Source organism: Salmo trutta, chromosome 32, assembly GCF_901001165.1.
Source record: "Salmo trutta chromosome 32, fSalTru1.1, whole genome shotgun sequence".
In the NCBI taxonomy this organism is placed as follows: domain Eukaryota; kingdom Metazoa; phylum Chordata; class Actinopteri; order Salmoniformes; family Salmonidae; genus Salmo; species Salmo trutta.
The window spans coordinates 38,072,413-38,090,693 of record NC_042988.1 but is presented as its reverse complement, the minus strand read 5'-3'; the positions used below and the strand labels follow the sequence as shown (position 1 = coordinate 38,090,693).

General features: G+C 42.9%; 2 protein-coding genes across 6 annotated transcripts in view; one reads left to right on the top strand and one right to left on the bottom strand.

Annotated features, from left to right (window-relative positions):
• LOC115171834 (Usher syndrome type-1G protein homolog) overlaps positions 1–10,494 on the bottom strand; it is a 24,608-nt gene extending 14,114 nt beyond the window's left edge. For all 5 annotated transcript variants that reach the window (XR_003871259.1, XR_003871260.1, XM_029729013.1 and 2 more), the window contains exon 1: positions 10,180–10,494. Coding sequence is in view for 3 of the 5 variants with exons in the window: in XM_029729013.1 (XP_029584873.1) it covers positions 10,180–10,343 (164 nt within the window). In the remaining 2 variants the exon portion in view is untranslated. The remainder of the gene's footprint in view (positions 1–10,179) is intronic.
• LOC115171833 (proton channel OTOP2) overlaps positions 1–18,281 on the top strand; it is a 24,036-nt gene extending 5,755 nt beyond the window's left edge. The window contains exons 2-8 of the mRNA XM_029729012.1: positions 11,459–11,543; positions 14,766–15,160; positions 15,506–15,642; positions 15,768–15,826; positions 16,066–16,193; positions 16,472–17,337; positions 17,746–18,281. Of these exons, the coding sequence (XP_029584872.1) occupies positions 14,770–15,160; positions 15,506–15,642; positions 15,768–15,826; positions 16,066–16,193; positions 16,472–17,337; positions 17,746–17,916 (1,752 nt within the window). The 5' untranslated portion in view covers positions 11,459–11,543; positions 14,766–14,769 and the 3' untranslated portion in view covers positions 17,917–18,281. The remainder of the gene's footprint in view (positions 1–11,458; positions 11,544–14,765; positions 15,161–15,505; positions 15,643–15,767; positions 15,827–16,065; positions 16,194–16,471; positions 17,338–17,745) is intronic.

Below are 18,281 nucleotides of genomic sequence, written 5' to 3'. Positions count from 1 at the left end.
TAATGCTAGCTAGCAACTTACCTTGGCTTCTTGCTGCCCTCGCGTAACAGGTAGTCAGCCTGCCATGCAGGCTCCTCGTGGAGTGCAATGTAAGGCAGGTGGTTAGAGCGTTGGACTAGTAACCAGAAGGTTGCAAAAACGAATCCCCCCTGAACAAGGCAGTTAACCCCCGTTCCTAGGCCGTCATTGAAAATAAGAATGTGTTTTTAATCTGACTTGCCTAGTTAAATAATGGTGTAAAAAAATAAAATCGGCAAATCGGTGTCCAAAAAAACCGATTACTATGAACGTGAAATCGGGCTTAATTAATCGGTCATTCCGATTAATCGGTCGACCTCTACTGGAAACGGCAGATTTTTATGGAATATCTACATAGTGGGCCTCTAAGCCTATCAGCAACCATCACTCCTATGTTCCAATGGCACGTTGTGTTAGCTAATCCAAGTTTATCATTTTAAAAGGCTAATTGACCATTAGAAAACCCTCTTGCAATTATGTTAGCACAGATAATTGTTAGCTAGCTAACCCTCTGTCCACAGCTAGCGAAATATTTCTTGCTCATATGATTTGAAAAACGAATCATCAGGAGTAGACAGCGCTATAAGTGAGTAAACTGAGATATGACTAAGGAGTTAATCAGGGCAATTTGTCCATAAATAGACAGGTATTTACCTCCATGGTTGCAGGTCTTGTCCATTTTTACAAGTTTTCTATTGAAATTCATTGTGGAGAGCTTATTTATATATTTTGTGATATGAATACCAAGTATGTCTACTTCACCGTAAGCCCATTTTAAAGGTAAACTGCAGGGTAATGTATTTTTTTTTTTTTAAAGATCCAATGCATAATATTGTACACTTATCCTAATTAGGTTTTAGTCCAGAAGTGTTATCTCGATCTTCAATGAGACATTGCAGGGATCTAGCTTGCGGACTGAATATAAAACTTGAGTCATCGGCATAAATGGACACCTTTTGTTTTTAAGCCTTGGATTTCTAATGTATGGAAAGTGTTGTATAAATCTAAAGGGATGCTGTCAAAGTGGTTGAATTCAAATGTATTTACCTGAAGTCTGTCATTTTCCAGTTTTCTTTGAAAAGCCATTAGGACCTTCACTAACATTAGCCACAGCTAGCTAGCTAACAATCAGTGGAAGTGATAGGGGCAACCGTGAACTGTTTAAAAAAAAAAAAAGTTCCAGATGACCTTTAAGCAATTGAGTTGATTTGTTGACTTTCCAACATAAATGCTTTAACAGACAGGATTTGACCTCAGTCATAGTATCCCTATATACTGTAGCATTAGTCCTCAAACAGGCTTGATCAATATTTGATGAGTTGCAGCAAGCATTGCACTGGTCGCAGAGGCTAGGGATACATTATTGATGGACAAAGCTGCAAGGTTTTCACAGACAGCGGAGAAGCTGTGTGCCTGCCACGCTACACCAACCAGAGCCAGGATTGGCACCTTCTCACCAGCCTGACCTTGATTTCTTGTGTGACCGACCCGGGTCTCACGCGCAACACAACAGTTTTAGCCCAATGAGTTAAAGGCATTAGCTAGGAACGCCAGCAGTTTAACACCTCACCTGCCTGATCCTGATTCAAATTCAACCCCAGGTCTGCTACGCTCCATATGGCAGTCTTAGCCCACTGAGCTAAAACCTAGGTTCTAACTAGGAGAGCCATAGGATTAACCAACTCCTAACTCGCCTGACTTTAATTTCTTCCTGCCCTGACAATCCACACTCTTAGAAAAAAAGGTTCCAAAAGGGTTCTTCGACTGTCCCTATAGGATAAACCTTTTTGGTTCCAGGTAGAACCCTTTTGAGTTCCATGTAGAACCCTCTGTAGAAAGTGTTTTACATGGAACCCAAAAGGGTTATAACTGGAACCAAAAGGGGTTCTTCAGAGGGTTCCCCTATGGAAACAGCTGAAGAACCCTTTTTGGTCCCAGATAGCACCTTTTTTTTCTCTGAGTGCAGGGATCAAACACATTACTGTGTTACTTAGCCTTCTGAGCTAAAGCCTCTGCATTAGCTCGGGGAGCCAAATTATTAAAATATCACCTGCCCAACCCTGGTTTCTCACTGTCTAGTGTTACCTACAAGGGTTCAAACTGGGTCTCCGGAATTTATTTGCTGTCTCCTCTCTAGTCTGCCAATTTTAGTGTCTTGTTTTGCATGTGTCGTCTTGTCTGGGACATAAGACAAAGGTGGTCTGGGAAGTCTAAATCTTCTAGGAACTGAGGGGTCACCGTCTAAATCTGCGAGGAACTGAGGGGTCACCGTCTAAATCTGCGAGGAACTGAGGGGTCACCGTCTAAATCTGCGAGGAACTGAGGGGTCACCGTCTAAATCTGCGAGGAACTGAGGGGTCACCGTCTAAATCTGCGAGGAACTGAGGGGTCACCGTCTAAATCTGCTAGGAACTGACGGGTCACCGTCTAAATCTTCTAGGAACTGAGGGGTCACAGACGTATACAAAATAACAGAACAATTAAAAAAATATACTTTATATTGGTCTCTACTATTCTGTATACATGAAACATACTTGAATTCATCTGACCTGCTTATTCTACTGTACAGGTATGGTCAGGGTTAGGTAGGGCGTATTGTACTTGTATACGGTAGGGTTAAAGCCACTTAGGGTCAGGTTTAGGATCGGTTAGGGTCAGTTGGGGTCAGGTAGGGCTAGGTTTAGGGTCAGGTAGGGCTAGGTTTAGGGTCAGGTAGGGCTAGGTTTAGGATCAGGTAGGGTTAGGTTTAGGATCAGGTAGGGTTAGGATCAGGTAGGGTTAGGTTTAGGGTCGGGTCTGGTTAGGGTCTGGTTAGGGTCTTGGTAAGGTAGCGCTAAGTGCTCTACCAACTGATCTACAGAGGACCAGCTATTTGATGATACATAATGGCTATTATGCAATTACAGCTACAGTTGTTAGACATTACATGATTTTACACATCCCTCACTCTTCTCTGGGCACCTTTTACTGCAGGTCATAACCCAATAATAACACATGATAACCCCTGTTCACTTAAAATATGATAAGAATGGAATGGAATTGAAAAGGACTCAACTGTCCTCCGTATCCTGACTATGCTTGTTGTTATATCATAGAATGACAGATTGTTGCTCCCTACTGCTACTGTTTCACTATCCACTATAAATCCACTGTAAATCTGCCAGGCCTGTATTTCAGCTGCAAACCCAATAAAGTTGTCAGACATTGAAATGACCTCCCTGGATCTCAAGGGTGCTGCTGTCTAGTAGTCACTGATGTTGTGAGAAACTATGGTGACTATGAAAGTATTTTTAGTACCAAATGTCACGCACACTTTTTCATGGTGTTAGAATTGCTGTTTATCATAATCAGTGAGCGATAGGTACAGTACACATTTAGTGTAGTAAATGTTTTATAAGCTGTATACTGTGGGAATTCCTAGAACTAGGTTTGTTATCAGTTACTTTATCACCACACTGTCTAAGTGGACCCGCCATTATGTTACCTTGTGTTCATTTTCCCTGAACAAAATGGTGGAATGCACAGAGGACTAATGAACCACATCAAACCTAATTGGGCATTTGCTTACAGGATATTTGTGTTCCTGAAATGCACACAAGGCCCACAGTCTGTGAGAGAACGAGAGATCAGACTATGCCTGGCAAAAGCAGACACACTGACAGAGAAAGAGGGAGAAGGAGAGAGACGGGGGAGAGACAAAGAGGGAGGACACAGAGAGAACGAGGGAGAGAAATTAAACCAAACACATTTGGCCCTTTCACTGCTTGAATACCTCGGTCCCATGGCATTACCCTGGCACACACAGAAAAAACATGATGAACAGCCTCAGTGATTGAACAAAAAGGACACCTGACCTTTTCGGCAATGGGAGCTTATAGAGCAGCCTCCAGCTATAATCTGCCATGCTCTCAACCCCCACAACCCCCTGCCACTGATGCCCCTTCACTCCCGCTAAGCTCCTGATCTGCCTAACTTCCTTGACACTGAGGGTGTATAGTGCATTGCCCCCCACCTCCGCAACTTCCCCAGGATCGGAGTGTTAAAAGTCAGTACGTCCTCCGGACCTTCCTGCCAGTCCCTAGTGTCTGCTGTCACTTGCAGTGGTGGAAACAGTGGCTTAGGCAGCACCACCTGGACCTCCGCATGACTCTCTCCAGCAGCCTCAGAGGCATGAGTCCTGCCTGCTGTTCCAAATCCTCCAGCAGCAGTAGGTCAGCTAGTTTCTTGAGGCCATTAAACATCCCTGCAGGGTGGCTGAACGACCTTAAATGGATCTGTGGGTGGTGGAAGATGGCCTCCCATGGCCCATGCACCACACCCCCTTCTCGTGTGGGCCTTGGCAGTTGCCAGGCCCTCAGTACTAGAGTGTAAAAGTCTAAGACCCCTGCTGTCTTGGGCCTCTCCGGCCTCATGAGGAGAAGCTGCCGGTCCAGCCCTAAATTGCCAGCCCTCCTCAACAGAGCACATGCTAGTTCCCTCCAGCCATCATCAGTGTGGTATAGTCTCTGTGCCACTGAGCCGGAAGGCTGCCACCCTGCTCTCCAGGTCCATGAGACCTTGTCCCCCCTCCTGGACAGGCAGCAGACCCCCGGGGCCGTTGAGAACGGTCAATTTATGTCATAGGGACGATGCCACCAAGTTGTTGATGATCAGCACCCTCCCTCTGTATGACACTTGGTAGAGGAGCCACCTCCACTTGTGAAACTCCCTCCCAGTTCTTCCTGACCCACCCCTCCAAGCCCAGATACACCCCAATAATACTGAGCCCTTCACAGACCCACTGCAACCCCCCCCCCCCCCCGGAAGCTGCCCTGTCCCTCCATGCCCCACATAACAGAGCCTCACTCTTGCCCCAGTTTACCTTAACCGAAGACGCCCCCTCGTACACTCTCAAACTAGACCCCGTAGGTCCTGCTCATCCCTAATCATCTCTGAGACGTCAGCAGCGTATGCTGATACTGCTACACCTGTCCCCAACCCTGTCTGGCACACACACTGCCCACAGCCTCCTGTGTAGCAGGCCCAGAAGTTCCTCAATAGCAAGCGTGCATAGCTGCCCCAATAGAGGACATCCCTGGCAAATGTCCCGGCCTACCCAGACTGGCCTACCCAGACTGGCCTACTCAGACCCCCCGCCCACCTTCACCATACATGAAGCCCCAGCATACATTTTAACACAGGCCACAAAATACTCCCCATAACTAAAAGCAGACAACAAATTGAACAGATATTCATGGTCCATCCTATCAAAGGCTTTTTAAGGAAGAAGGTCCAAAGATCACATTCTAAAGCCTTGACAGGCCCAGCATGTCCCTGATTCTGAACAGATTGTCTGTGATTGAGCATCGTGGTACACAATACATTTGGTCCTTGTTTACAATAGAGTCCCAGTTGGACTTCAGTCTGTTAGTGAGGACCTTGGCAAAGACATTATAGTCCCCAAAGAACAACGCTACAGGCCTCCAGTTCTTTAGGTCACTCAAGCCACCCACCAACAGCTTAGTTGCAACTCCCCTGACGCACTCACGCAAAACAAGTCCTGTCCAATTCACTTTTTATAAAAGTCCACAGGCAGACCATCGACCAGCGGGGCGTGACCAGAGGCCATCTTAGAGATGGCAGCCGAGAGTTTGTGAAACGTCCGAGGAAAATCAATTGAATTTCTGAGTTTGTGAATGTCCGTGAGCAGAACCTGAGAACACACAGGAGTTACACACCTGTCAGGCTGCCTCATCTCCCCACAATAGAAGTTACATCATTTTTCAACCCAAAGAAGAAAGAGCTGGAAGCATCCATCCCTCTCAACATGGAACATCTAGCTCATACAAGTGCTCCTTTTGCTATCATCTGAAATAAAACACCCAGCGTAGTTCAGATAGATTATCTAACAGCACGGCCCCTACCTTGCCCCACCAGCTCAGTCTCCACCTCACTTATGAACCTCTCAAGCTCCCTAGTACTCTCCTGGACTGAAAGCTGAATACTGCTGACCGAACAGCTGAATCTGGGCTGTCCCTATGTCCCACCACTGACTGAGAGACTCCCTTTTCCACTGTCCCCACCTACCAAAAGCCTTGGAAGCTTGAGCAAAAGGTGGCATCTTGTAAGAACTTTACGTGTAATTTCCAATAGGACGCCTGACAGGGCCCTGGTGAAACAGATAACTGAGCCATGGAAAGATAAGGGTCTGAAACCCCAGCTGGGAGTACAGAGGCCCTCACCAGTCTATTGCTCTGATGCTTGATGGTATAAGTATGATCCTCACCCTACCCCCAACCACCTTCAGCCACGGATACTACTTTGCGGTGGGACACTTAGTTCTCTGTGTCCACTGTCATTACAATCTCCCCCCAACACAAGGTATGTGTGAAAACCCCTGTCTTAAACACATTAAACAGGACCCCCCTTTCCCAACACATATTAGGTGCATACACTTATGGAGAGAGAGAAAGAAATGGAGATTAGAGCGAGAGAGAGAATCCCCAAAACTTTTGCCAATTAATCACTTTGCTAATGGGCTTCTTTCTCTGGACAGGAAGGGAAACCAGGTCAGCCAGAAACACATTGAAGAGAGCTTTGTGTACTCCAGAGTACACAATTATTTGCAACCCGTGATAAAGATGAGCAAAAAAGACTGTATAAAATAAATAATACAACTACTGAGTTATATTGTATGCTCAATAAAATTGGGTAATGTTCACACATCTATTTTTAGCACATGTTAAACAATCTCTCTCTGATCAATTGTATTGGTAAATAATATAATTTTCCCTTTTTTTTGCATACAATATCTCAGTATTTGTATTATTTCATACAGTCTTTAAAAAAAATCTTTATCAAGGAAGCCATAAGTTTTGAACCTGACGTTATCTAAACAGGCTCATTGGCCACTGGTCATTTGCACTGATTGTCCCAAATTAGATTAATTTTCTATCCTGAATAGAATGTATGATCTGAATGAATGTTATAGCTACTGACATATTACATACATGGAAACTAAGTGACATTGTCTGTCTATAAAAATGCATTACACTTTACATGTTTTTACTGAAAGAAGAAATAGCATGATGATGACATGTGTGATGAGTTGTCCATTGTTGCATCACATAACTCTGACCTGCACAATAACCAGTAAAGGAACATTCTAAATCTAGAATTCTAATCTCCCCGTCTGATGTTCTGATGTTTTTTCAAGAAGCAATGTTAAGCTGAGGAGAGGATACAACAAGCCTTAACTGATCATGGTAGGCTTCCTTTTTCGGCAAACATTTATGTTGCTAGGATATGATTAGAGTATTATGACACTTTTCTGCTTAATTGAAAAACAGTGACATAATAACTAAGCAGTAGCTTGCTCATTGGTTAGTCTATAGTTGGAGCCAGTAGTCCCTCCACAAAGAAAGTAGGGCGAGGCCAAATCAATCAATGCACATAATCACGTCAACAAAACATTTATCAGATCCAATGTGATATTTTTGGGGGGTATTTGGAAGTTTTATTGACATATAGAATATGAGATGAGTGATACAGTAGTGTACAGAGTGACTGGTAGAATGGGGGATTGAACCGCTGCCTTAGCGCACTGCTAGGGGCCCTATGTGACTTTAAATGGCACAATGTCTGGAACAATCAACCTACTCAGTTAATAGTCTATCAATGGAAAGGTTCATGATTAAACTGGTCTACACAGCTAGGCTATATCCTCATGGCTGACCCTAGCTGTGCCAGTCAATATATGTCTGGGGGTATTTGGGGAAAAGAAGGCCATTTTTGTTCTAACCAAATGAACAATAGATTATTTTCTATTCCATGATATTCTATTCTGTTCTATTATATATGATATTCTATTAAATGATATTGTATTATATGATCTGATATTCTATGATATTCTATGGTATTCCAAAACACAAAGACATACTGTCCAATAAAACTAGAGAATGTTCACAGTAGGTAGGCCTCTCTACAGTATACACTATTAGTCTGGTCAGTGTGGTGGTGGGATTGGTGACCTTTTACTTGTTTACCCCAAGCCAAAACAGTTCATTCCTATGGAACAAACATACATGACTTCAATAAATCCTAACTGACCACCACCTAGGCATTATGGGTGTGGCTAACCTGCCACAGACAAAGAACAAACTAAAGACCAGTAGGCTACTGTTACTTTATTTATCCTGCATCCTGAATCAGTCAGTAGGCTACTGTTACTTTATTTATCCTGCATCCTGAATCAGTAGGCTACTGTTACTTTATTTATCCTGCATCCTGAATCAGTCGGTAGGCTACTGTTACTTTATTTATCCTGCATCAGTCGGTAGGCTACTGTTACTTTATTTATCCTGCATCCTGAATCAGTCAGTAGGCTACTGTTACTTTATTTATCCTGCATCCTGAATCAGTCGGTAGGCTACTGTTACTTTATTTATCCTGCATCCTGAATCAGTCGGTAGGCTACTGTTACTTTATTTATCCTGCATCCTGAATCAGTCGGTAGGCTACTGTTACTTTATTTATCCTGCATCCTGAATCAGTCGGTAGGCTACTGTTACTTTATTTATCCTGCATCCTGAATCAGTCGGTAGGCTACTGTTACTTTATTTATCCTGAATCAGTCAGTAGGCTACTGTTACTTTATTTATCCTGCATCCTGAATCAGTCGGTAGGCTACTGTTACTTTATTTATCCTGCATCCTGAATCAGTCAGTAGGCTACTGTTACTTTATTTATCCTGCATCCTGAATCAGTCAGTAGGCTACTGTTACTTTATTTATCCTGCATCCTGAATCAGTCGGTAGGCTACTGTTACTTTATTTATCCTGCATCCTGAATCAGTCGGTAGGCTACTGTTACTTTATTTATCCTGCATCCTGAATCAGTCGGTAGGCTACTGTTACTTTATTTATCCTGCATCCTGAATCAGTCGGTAGGCTACTGTTACTTTATTTATCCTGCATCCTGAATCAGTCGGTAGGCTACTGTTACTTTATTTATCCTGCATCCTGAGTCAGTAGGCTACTGTTACTTTATTTATCCTGCATCCTGAATCAGTCAGTAGGCTACTGTTACTTTATTTATCCTGCATCCTGAATCAGTCAGTAGGCTACTGTTACTTTATTTATCCTGCATCCTGAATCAGTCAGTAGGCTACTGTTACTTTATTTATCCTGCATCCTGAATCAGTCAGTAGGCTACTGTTACTTTATTTATCCTGCATCCTGAATCAGTCAGTAGGCTACTGTTACTTTATTTATCCTGCATCCTGAATCAGTCAGTAGGCTACTGTTACTTTATTTATCCTGCATCCTGAATCAGTCAGTAGGCTACTGTTACTTTATTTATCCTGCATCCTGAATCAGTCAGTAGGCTACTGTTACTTTATTTATCCTGCATCCTGAATCAGTCAGTAGGCTACTGTTACTTTATTTATCCTGCATCCTGAATCAGTCAGTAGGCTACTGTTACTTTATTTATCCTGCATCCTGAATCAGTCGGTAGGCTATGCTCTCCTCTCATGCGTTATTATGTCACACCCCTCTAGCACTACTGGTGCTGCACCTTGCTACTGACCTTACTAGCCCTACCTAATGTTACAGACCTTTAATACTAGCTCTACCTAATGTTAGACCTTTAATACTAGCCCTACCTAATGTTACAGACCTTTAATACTAGCCCTACCTAATGTTAGACCTGACCTAATTATACAGACCTTTAATACTAGCCCTACCTAATGTTAGACCTTTAATACTAGCCCTACCTAATGTTACAGACCTTTAATACTAGCCCTACCTAATGTTACAGACCTGACCTAATTATACAGACCTGACCTAACGCTACAGATCTTACTAGACCGGACCTAATTCCTACAGAAGTGTTGCGTTCCCTAGGAGAATATACAAAAACTACACAGAGCACTGCATGAGGGGGTAGGCTAGCTAGTATAGGTTGGCTATAGAATAACTATTTAACACAAGGGGAACTTTACCTATCGTATCTATCCATGATAAGAGTGCGCATCAATACTTCAATGTCTACCAAACACAATATTAACCACACGAGATATGGACACTATCTATCCTTAACTACTGCACGAGTTGAGCAAAAACAATACAACATTCCACACGTGACGAATAGTACATTTTCAGTTCTTAAAAGCCTACTTACCCTCTGCCCACGATAAGTCGCAGAGCCTCCAAGTTGCCATGATAAGCGGCCCATAACGTCGGTGTCATGCCATCTTCATCCGGCGCGTTCAAGTCCTTCCGCGTTGCCTCTTTCAGCAGGTCCAGGTAGCCATCCCGGGCCGCCTTGTGATACCTGTCATTCATGGTATCAACGGGCCCTCGACTCCATTGCTCTCGGTCGTCATCTACCCATCTCTCGGTCTAAATGGCAGGCACCACAGGCTACAGTTCCACTGCCAGCCTCCGCCTGTGTTTCATTGTAAGCAAGCGCCGTGCCTCTGTTCCAGAATGTTATTGTGGCGTATGCCGTGACGGCAATGCTGACGGCCGCGCGAGCCGAGAGGGAACGCGCATTTGGTATCCAGGGGCTGTCGCGGCAGGGCTGTTATTAGGTTGTCTGGTCCACAGTAATATCATTGTTCTGGTCTACATGATGTGCACAAAATGCACGGAGCCTAATATAAATGTGAATGACTATAGAAAAATAAAGAAAAAAAGTTTAGAATATATAGGCCTTCTTTAAAAATAACTTCAAGTTCAATATTCATATTCTACACATGCAGCCTATACACTCTTAGAAAAAGGCTTCCAAAAGGGTTCTTTGGCTGTCGCCATGGCAGAGCCCTTTTTGTGTCCCGGTAGAACAATTTTTGGTTCCAGGTAGAACCCTTTTGTGTTCCATGTAGAACCCTTTCCACAGAGGGTTCTAAATGGAACCCAAAAGGGTTCAACCTGGAACCAAAAAGGGTTCTTCGAAGGGTTTTCCTATTGGGACAGCCAAAGTACCATTTGGTGTTCTAGATAGTGCTTAGGAGTGTAGGTATTCATTTCCAATAGCCATTTAGAGTCTGTTGAAATGTTGATTCATGCATAGAACGACATAACATTTGATATGCTTTTAAACATTTCATGCGCCATTATAAAGGCTCATACACGTTATACCTCATTATAACAGCAGTCTGCCAGTGTTACTGAACAGACCATCATATCCACTGACTCATCATTAAAGGTGTGATGGTATGATTTAAGTTTTGATGAGCACATCACAATATGATGAGCCATGTTGTGACAGTGAAATACTAAAATGTTAAAAGGTGTCTTTCTAAGCAGAAGCTTGTTATACGTCCACACATGACTGTTCTTTTGATAAATAATTAAAAACACTCCCTATGTGTGGACATATAACAAAGCATGTTGTTTCTCATAGATGTTTGACATTTATGACTGTCTGTACATTGGTGTTGTTGTCTGTAAATCAGGCTGTGGTTGGGGACGGCTATAAAAGCCATGAGGGACACTGCTCTCCCAGGCACTCTGAACCTGATCACACACACCTCCCACAAGGTAAGCAGCTGCTCAGGCATCCTCATATTGATCATCAATGTATTGATTTATAGGTATAAGATTGACTGAGTGAACTTAATCCTGAGTCTAATTAACTCAGATTTTTATGTTGTTCATAGAACTCAAAAACATGCTTTATCAAATTGTATTTGATATGAAAGGTTTACTTACAAGACCTTAACCAACAATGCAGTTTTGAGAATACCTAAAAAAAATAATAATAATAAAAGTAACAAATAATTAAAGAGCAGCAGTAAAATAACAATAGCAAGGCTATATACAGGGGGTACCGGTACAGAGTCCATGTGCGGGGGCACCGGTTAGTCGAGGTAATTGAGGTAATATGTACATGTAGGTATAGTTATTAAAGTGACTATGCATAGTTAATAACAGAGAGCAGCAACAGATTAAAAGGGGGGGGGGGGTGGCAATGCAAATAGTCTGAGTAGCCATTTGATTAGATGTTCAGGAGTCTTACGGCTTATGGCTTAGGACCTTCCTCTGACATCGCCTGGTATAGAGGTCCTGGATGGCAGGAAGCTTGGCCCCAGTGATGTACTGGGCCGTACGCACTACCCTCTGTGCCTTGTGGTCGGAGGCCGAGCAGTTGCCGTACCAGGCAGTGATGCAACCCGTCAGGATGCTCTTGATGGTGCAGCTGTAGAACCTTTTGAGGATCTGAAGACCCATGCCAAATCTTTTCAGTCTCCTGAGGGGGAATAGGTTTTGTTGTGCCCTCTTCATGACTGTCTTGGTGTGCTTGGAACATGTTAGTTTGTTGGTGATGTGGACACCAAGGAACTTGAAGCTCTCGACCTGCTCTACTACAGCCCCGTCGATGAGAATGGGGGTGTGCTCTGTCCTCCTTTTCCTGTAGTTCACAATCAACTCCTTTGTCTTGGTTATTTGTTTTTCATTTGTGTGTACTTAAATGAAGTAACTCAGTAACTCATTATGTCTGACTCTCTTATTGACCTGTTAGATAAATAATTCAGTCAAGTTCAGGAAACCAATTGCTTTTGATAAACTGCAGCCTTTTCTCACCATTAGTGTGTTTATCAGACTGCCACTCTAATGCGTTTGTATTGAGATGGTGTGGATGGCCGTAATCAATTCATAGAATGTCAAACTGACCAATTGGAACCCCATTCATAAGCATCCAATTAAATTGATACTATCACAAGTAACCTAGTAGTCTGAGTCCCACTCTCTTTAGCTAACATGCTACTCCTTGCCACTCATTGTCACGGCTGTTTAAAGGATCGGACCAAAGCGCAGAATGGTTGTAGTTACACATATTTATTATTACCGTGGAACGTTTGCAATACACCAATAACTTGAAACAACAAACCGTGACGCAGAGAGAAATGACACTACTCAAAAATTAACAACCCACAAACACAAGTGGAAAAACACCCTACTTAAATATGATCTACAATTAGAGACAACGAGGACCGGCTGCCTCTAATTGGAGATCATCCAACAACCCCAACATAGAAATAGAAACCTAGAAAAACCACAGAAACAGATGACAAGAAAACCAACCAAAAACACCCCCACGCCCTGACCTACTCTACTATAGAAAATGACATCTCACAAGGGTCGGGACGTTACACCCATTGTCATTGTGTAAAGGCCAGTATCTTTGGCAATCTCAATGTTTGCTGGATTTATGGTGGAGTTGCTCATTGGTTGTTGGAAATAACATTAATATTTTCCATGACAACATGTGGTGCCTTGGAAATAGAATTTATAAAAAAGTCAAAAGCAACATTTAGCTGTTAGCTAGGCAAGTTGTTGTATTTTGACATTTTGTGGTTGGAAGTGCAGTATGTATTTAGTGTGAGAATTTAGACTTCAGCTAGCAACTTGGAACATACTGTTTTAGTCTGGACAAATAAAAAACGGTTGCTATACCAACGTGTTCTGTGGAGTTCCAATATTTGCATAACCGTTGTGATTGGAGGATAGCTGTGAGGTTGATCGACTCGGGTTCAAATCCTCTCATTAATGATATAAAGTTCATATTTGAAGTTGGAAGAAAGGCCAGTCTCTTTTGCACATGACATGGAGTACAAGGAGTGGATTAGCTAAAGAGACTGGTACCCACAAAATCCATAAAATGTTACATTTTCCACAACAATGTATATGCTAATACATCCATCAATGCATTATAATAAGTACACCCAACTAATTACAGTTTCATCTTAAAAGTACAGAGAACTAGGCTATATCAAGACCTGTCAACACATTGTAAAAAAAAGTATAGTGATAAATAAATACAAATACTATTTCAACTGGACTTTTATCAGCATTTACAGCTGGACTGATTAAAAATGCATGTTCATGTACTGCAAAGTGGATATAATAACTACACCGTCATGTGAATATTTCAGAAATGTCACCGACATATTTCATTACATTGGCTAGGTTATTGTTAGATTGCAAAAAAACTTGCCGCTGCGAGACAGTTTGTCAGTGCTGCAACACAGGCATTTTGAAAAATCACTTTTGAACCAGCACACCTGTATGGTGTGTAATGGTTAATATATTATGAGGAAATTCGGGGATCCAGTAGGGTATTTCCAGTGTACATTATGTTAGCCTATGATTCACTGTTTTCAGACCTCAGTTTTGGTATTGGGGAGTAGCCTACTGTTGTTCTAAGGAACAGTCAGTGCTGCTGTAGAAACAGTCTTATTAGACAGAAACTGAAAATCTACTTTTTTTTAATAAAAAATAATAAGTTGGTTTCCAGGAAACAAAACATACCTGACCTCATGTAGATAAAATACCAATGTGTCTTAGTAAATATGAACTGTGAGGATTTCTTTGTTAATTTCAATTTAATCAAACACTGGCATTGACCCAAATCAAGCAAGATAAACTCATATTCGTTGAAGCATGGTGGACTGGCACTGCTTCTGATGATAAACAGGGAAATGATAAGAAACCATTATATTGTCATATCACTGACAGGGTTGACATTGCTGATGAAATGAGGTTAGGAGCTGGGTTACGGGTAGGAGGGACCTCCTTATACAGGCAGAGCCTTTGAGTGGACGGTTAGGTGTTCACACAACTCTGATCAGAACAGACATACTGTCTGAACTCATTAGATCTTCTAATAGGATATGAACGACAAACAAACTGTGGACTAGACCTTTACAGAATGAGAAACACCATTCACTTGACCTTTGGCTTCTTTTCATGCGAATCCAGCAAGATGACGGCTAAAGCTGAGATGGCAGCTGAGGAGGGCTACATATCCCCCCCGCCCACCCTCCCTTCCACCCCATGTTCCGTCCAGGTGGGGAGTATGAGGACGGGGAGCGACGTCCTCTCAACCAGCAGGGGCACGGTGAGGGAGAGGGGTCGTAACCGCAGCTGGCTACTCTCTAGCATCATCACGGCCAACGTCCTGATCCTAGGTATTGCTCTGGTCAGTGGCAGTGTCTTCAACAATGTTAAGATCAACGCCATCAACCTGCAGATCTTCCTCATCGTCCTCGTCATCCTCACCACTGCCTGGATGATGTACTACACCATCTACACATCCAGGGAAGATCACGCTGTGCTCTACAAGGATAGCCATGCCGGGCCTGTGTGGCTCAGGGGTAAGATAAGACACATGCTTTTCTGATCTTCTGGGTCTACAGCTGCTAAATTCCAGAAACTTTTCCAATGTTCCCAGTTGTTTGTTTTTTTTATCCCTGGAAATCTGTGAAGTTTGTAATTTTTCAACCTTACCCTGTAGGATTCACTGTCTGGTAATACCATTGGACATGAATAATCTCTTTGCATTGGGGAAGAGTTCTATTCTAATAGGATATAATTTACTATACCTAGATATAGTTTTACATTCACCCATTGTCTTGAATGAGTGTGATTATTGAATAAGTGTGAGTGATTGAATGAGTGTGATTATTTCTAATTGGATTTCATTGTGTTTTTTTCTCTAGGTGGACTGGTGCTGTTTGGCATATGCAGTCTGATTATGGACGTGTTTAAGATTGCTAACTACGTAGGCTACCTGCACTGTGACTCTGCTGTGAAGATAGTGTTCCCTGTCGTACAAGCTTTATTCATACTTGTCCAGGTAAGAACACAAGTTCTGACATCTCAAATGGAGCTTCCATTAGGTGCTATGACATTAGGGAAACCACTGAGGGATTTGGCTGGTGGGAAAAATGCAAGTATAGGTGATCATTGTATCTTTTTCAGACATACTTCCTCTGGCTCCACGCTAAAGACTGTGTACAACTACAACGGAACATAACTCGGTGAGGGTAACTAACTGCTACTGTATAACTGATTTATTTATTTTTTAATATTGTAAATTGATTTTTGATTGATGGTTGGACATTTAAACATTGCCGGTTGACCTTAATTTAGCTTGGGAAACATGAAGTCTACCCTATTCAATTCTGTTCTGTTCTATTCTATTATACTCTTACAGAATGAAATAGTATTTAAAAATAGAAAGTATTCTATTCTGAACTCCTGTGTTTCCCTCTTGAAGCTGTGGGCTGATGTTGACTCTGTCTACCAATCTGATGTTGTGGATGGCAGCAGTAACAGAGGAGTCCCTACACCAGACTGTTGTTCCCCCAGAGGACGGCAACAGCACACATTCCTATGACATCAGAGGTGGAGAATATTGTGTTGTTGAATCTTCTCTCTAGCAAATCTAAATAAAATACTACAGGGTTGGGGTCAATTCCATTTCAATTCAGTATGTAAACTGAAATGGGAATTCCTTGTTTAAATGAAGGATCAATAAAATAAAATACATTTTCAGTTTACTTTCTGAATTTACTGAATTGAAATAGAATTGCCCCCGACTATGAAACCAAACCAACCAACATAACAGAAAATCACCTCACAAGTCAAACAATAAAGCAAATATTTTCTCCCTCTTATTTCAGCCTCTGGCGGATACAGCAGCTGTAACTGCAGCCACTCTGCCTGTGCTGTCTTAGAGAAGGCCTATTACTACCTGTACCCCTTCAACATCGAGTACAGCCTGTTTGCCTCGGCCATGGCCTACGTCATGTGGAAGAACGTGGGCCGCCTGGTAGATGAGCACAACCACCACTCGCTCCATTTCCGCTTGAAGGACGTGCTGGTGGGGCCTGCGGTCGGGCTGGTCATGCTGGTGGCGGGCCTGGGAACCTTTGTCATCTACAAGGTGGACGTGGAGAAGGGGGACCCAGGGAAACGTGACACGGTGCTGATGATACACTACGTGATGAACACGGTGGCTGTGACGCTCATGTCCGTCTCGACCGTGGCTGGTTGCGCCATCTACTGGCTGGACCAGAGGGACCACGTGTCGGGGAAGAATCCCACACGGAGCCTGGATGTAGGCTTGCTGATCGGCGCCTCATTCGGACAGTTCACCATCTGTTATTTCACCATCGTGGCTGTGGTGGCAACGGGGTCCGAGGGCCACCTCAACGCTCTCAACCTGGCTGTCTCCCTGCTCACTGTGATCCAGCTCTGCCTGCAGAACATCTTCATCATCGAGGGCCTGCATCGCGAGCCCTTCCACGAAGACATGCACCAGGCCTCCGTATTCACAAACCCATACGTCCTTCAAGCCCATAGAGACATACACAACCTCCCAGGGACATTCATGGAGACCAAGTCGTCCCCGGCCCTCACAGTTCACAGTATGCATGTTGCTCCTTCTGCTCCTTCTGGCTCCCCCCTGCCTCAACGCCATAGGCTGACCTGGAAGAGGAGGGCTCTGAAGGAGATCTGTGCATTTCTGCTGCTCTGCAACATCCTTGTGAGTAGCCTACTGCGTACCCACCACTGTCCTTTTCAAAATGGCTATTTTAAAGGGCTTGTTAACCTAGGATGTTGTCCTTTCATCCAAAACAGTTTTTATTAAGTTTGGATGAAACACCCTACCCACAGGGCACTCACTGGTTGAATCAACGGTGTTTCAATTAAATGACATTGAACCAACATGGAATAGACGTTGAATTGACATCTGTGCCCAGTGGGTAGGTACAGTACGTCGAAAATAAACAAACTACTGAACCATCCCTTTAAATTCACTTTTTTCCCTGTTTGCCTAACTTGCTCATGAGCCAAAGGGCTCCCTAGGATTTGTGCAGTACAATACATCATAGTAGAGTATGTTTAAGTTGAAAGTTTGGACTGAACATCTTGACTCTGTTTCCATTGACAGCTCTGGATCATGCCGGCGTTTGGCGCCCGCCCTCAGTTTGACAACACGATTGGAGCAGAGTTCTACGAGTTCACCATGTGGGCGGCTGTTGTGAATATCGGACTCCCCTTCGGAATCTTTTACCGTATGCATTCAGTCGCCAGCCTCTTTGAGGTCTTCCTAACCTCCTAAGCAGACAAATTACAGAAACAAACAATTCTGAAAATGTATAAAGATATTTTTTTTTACAATCTATGTTTTATTGTTATACATTGTTCTGTCCTGAGCATGCACTGAAACATATATAAAGAATAACATTATATAATACAATTTCATTTTGAATGAAATATGTCAATATCAGTGAGCTATTAAACTGTATCTAGTAAACTGTATAAATAGTTGTATATTAAATTATAATTGATGATGACTTTTAATAAATTGCACATACATTTACGTAAAACCTTTCTGGGATATGAGTCATTCTTCTTTGTGGCACACTGTAATACAACACAGACCACTCACTGGCACTGCTTATTTTTACTATCTCATGAGTTTAC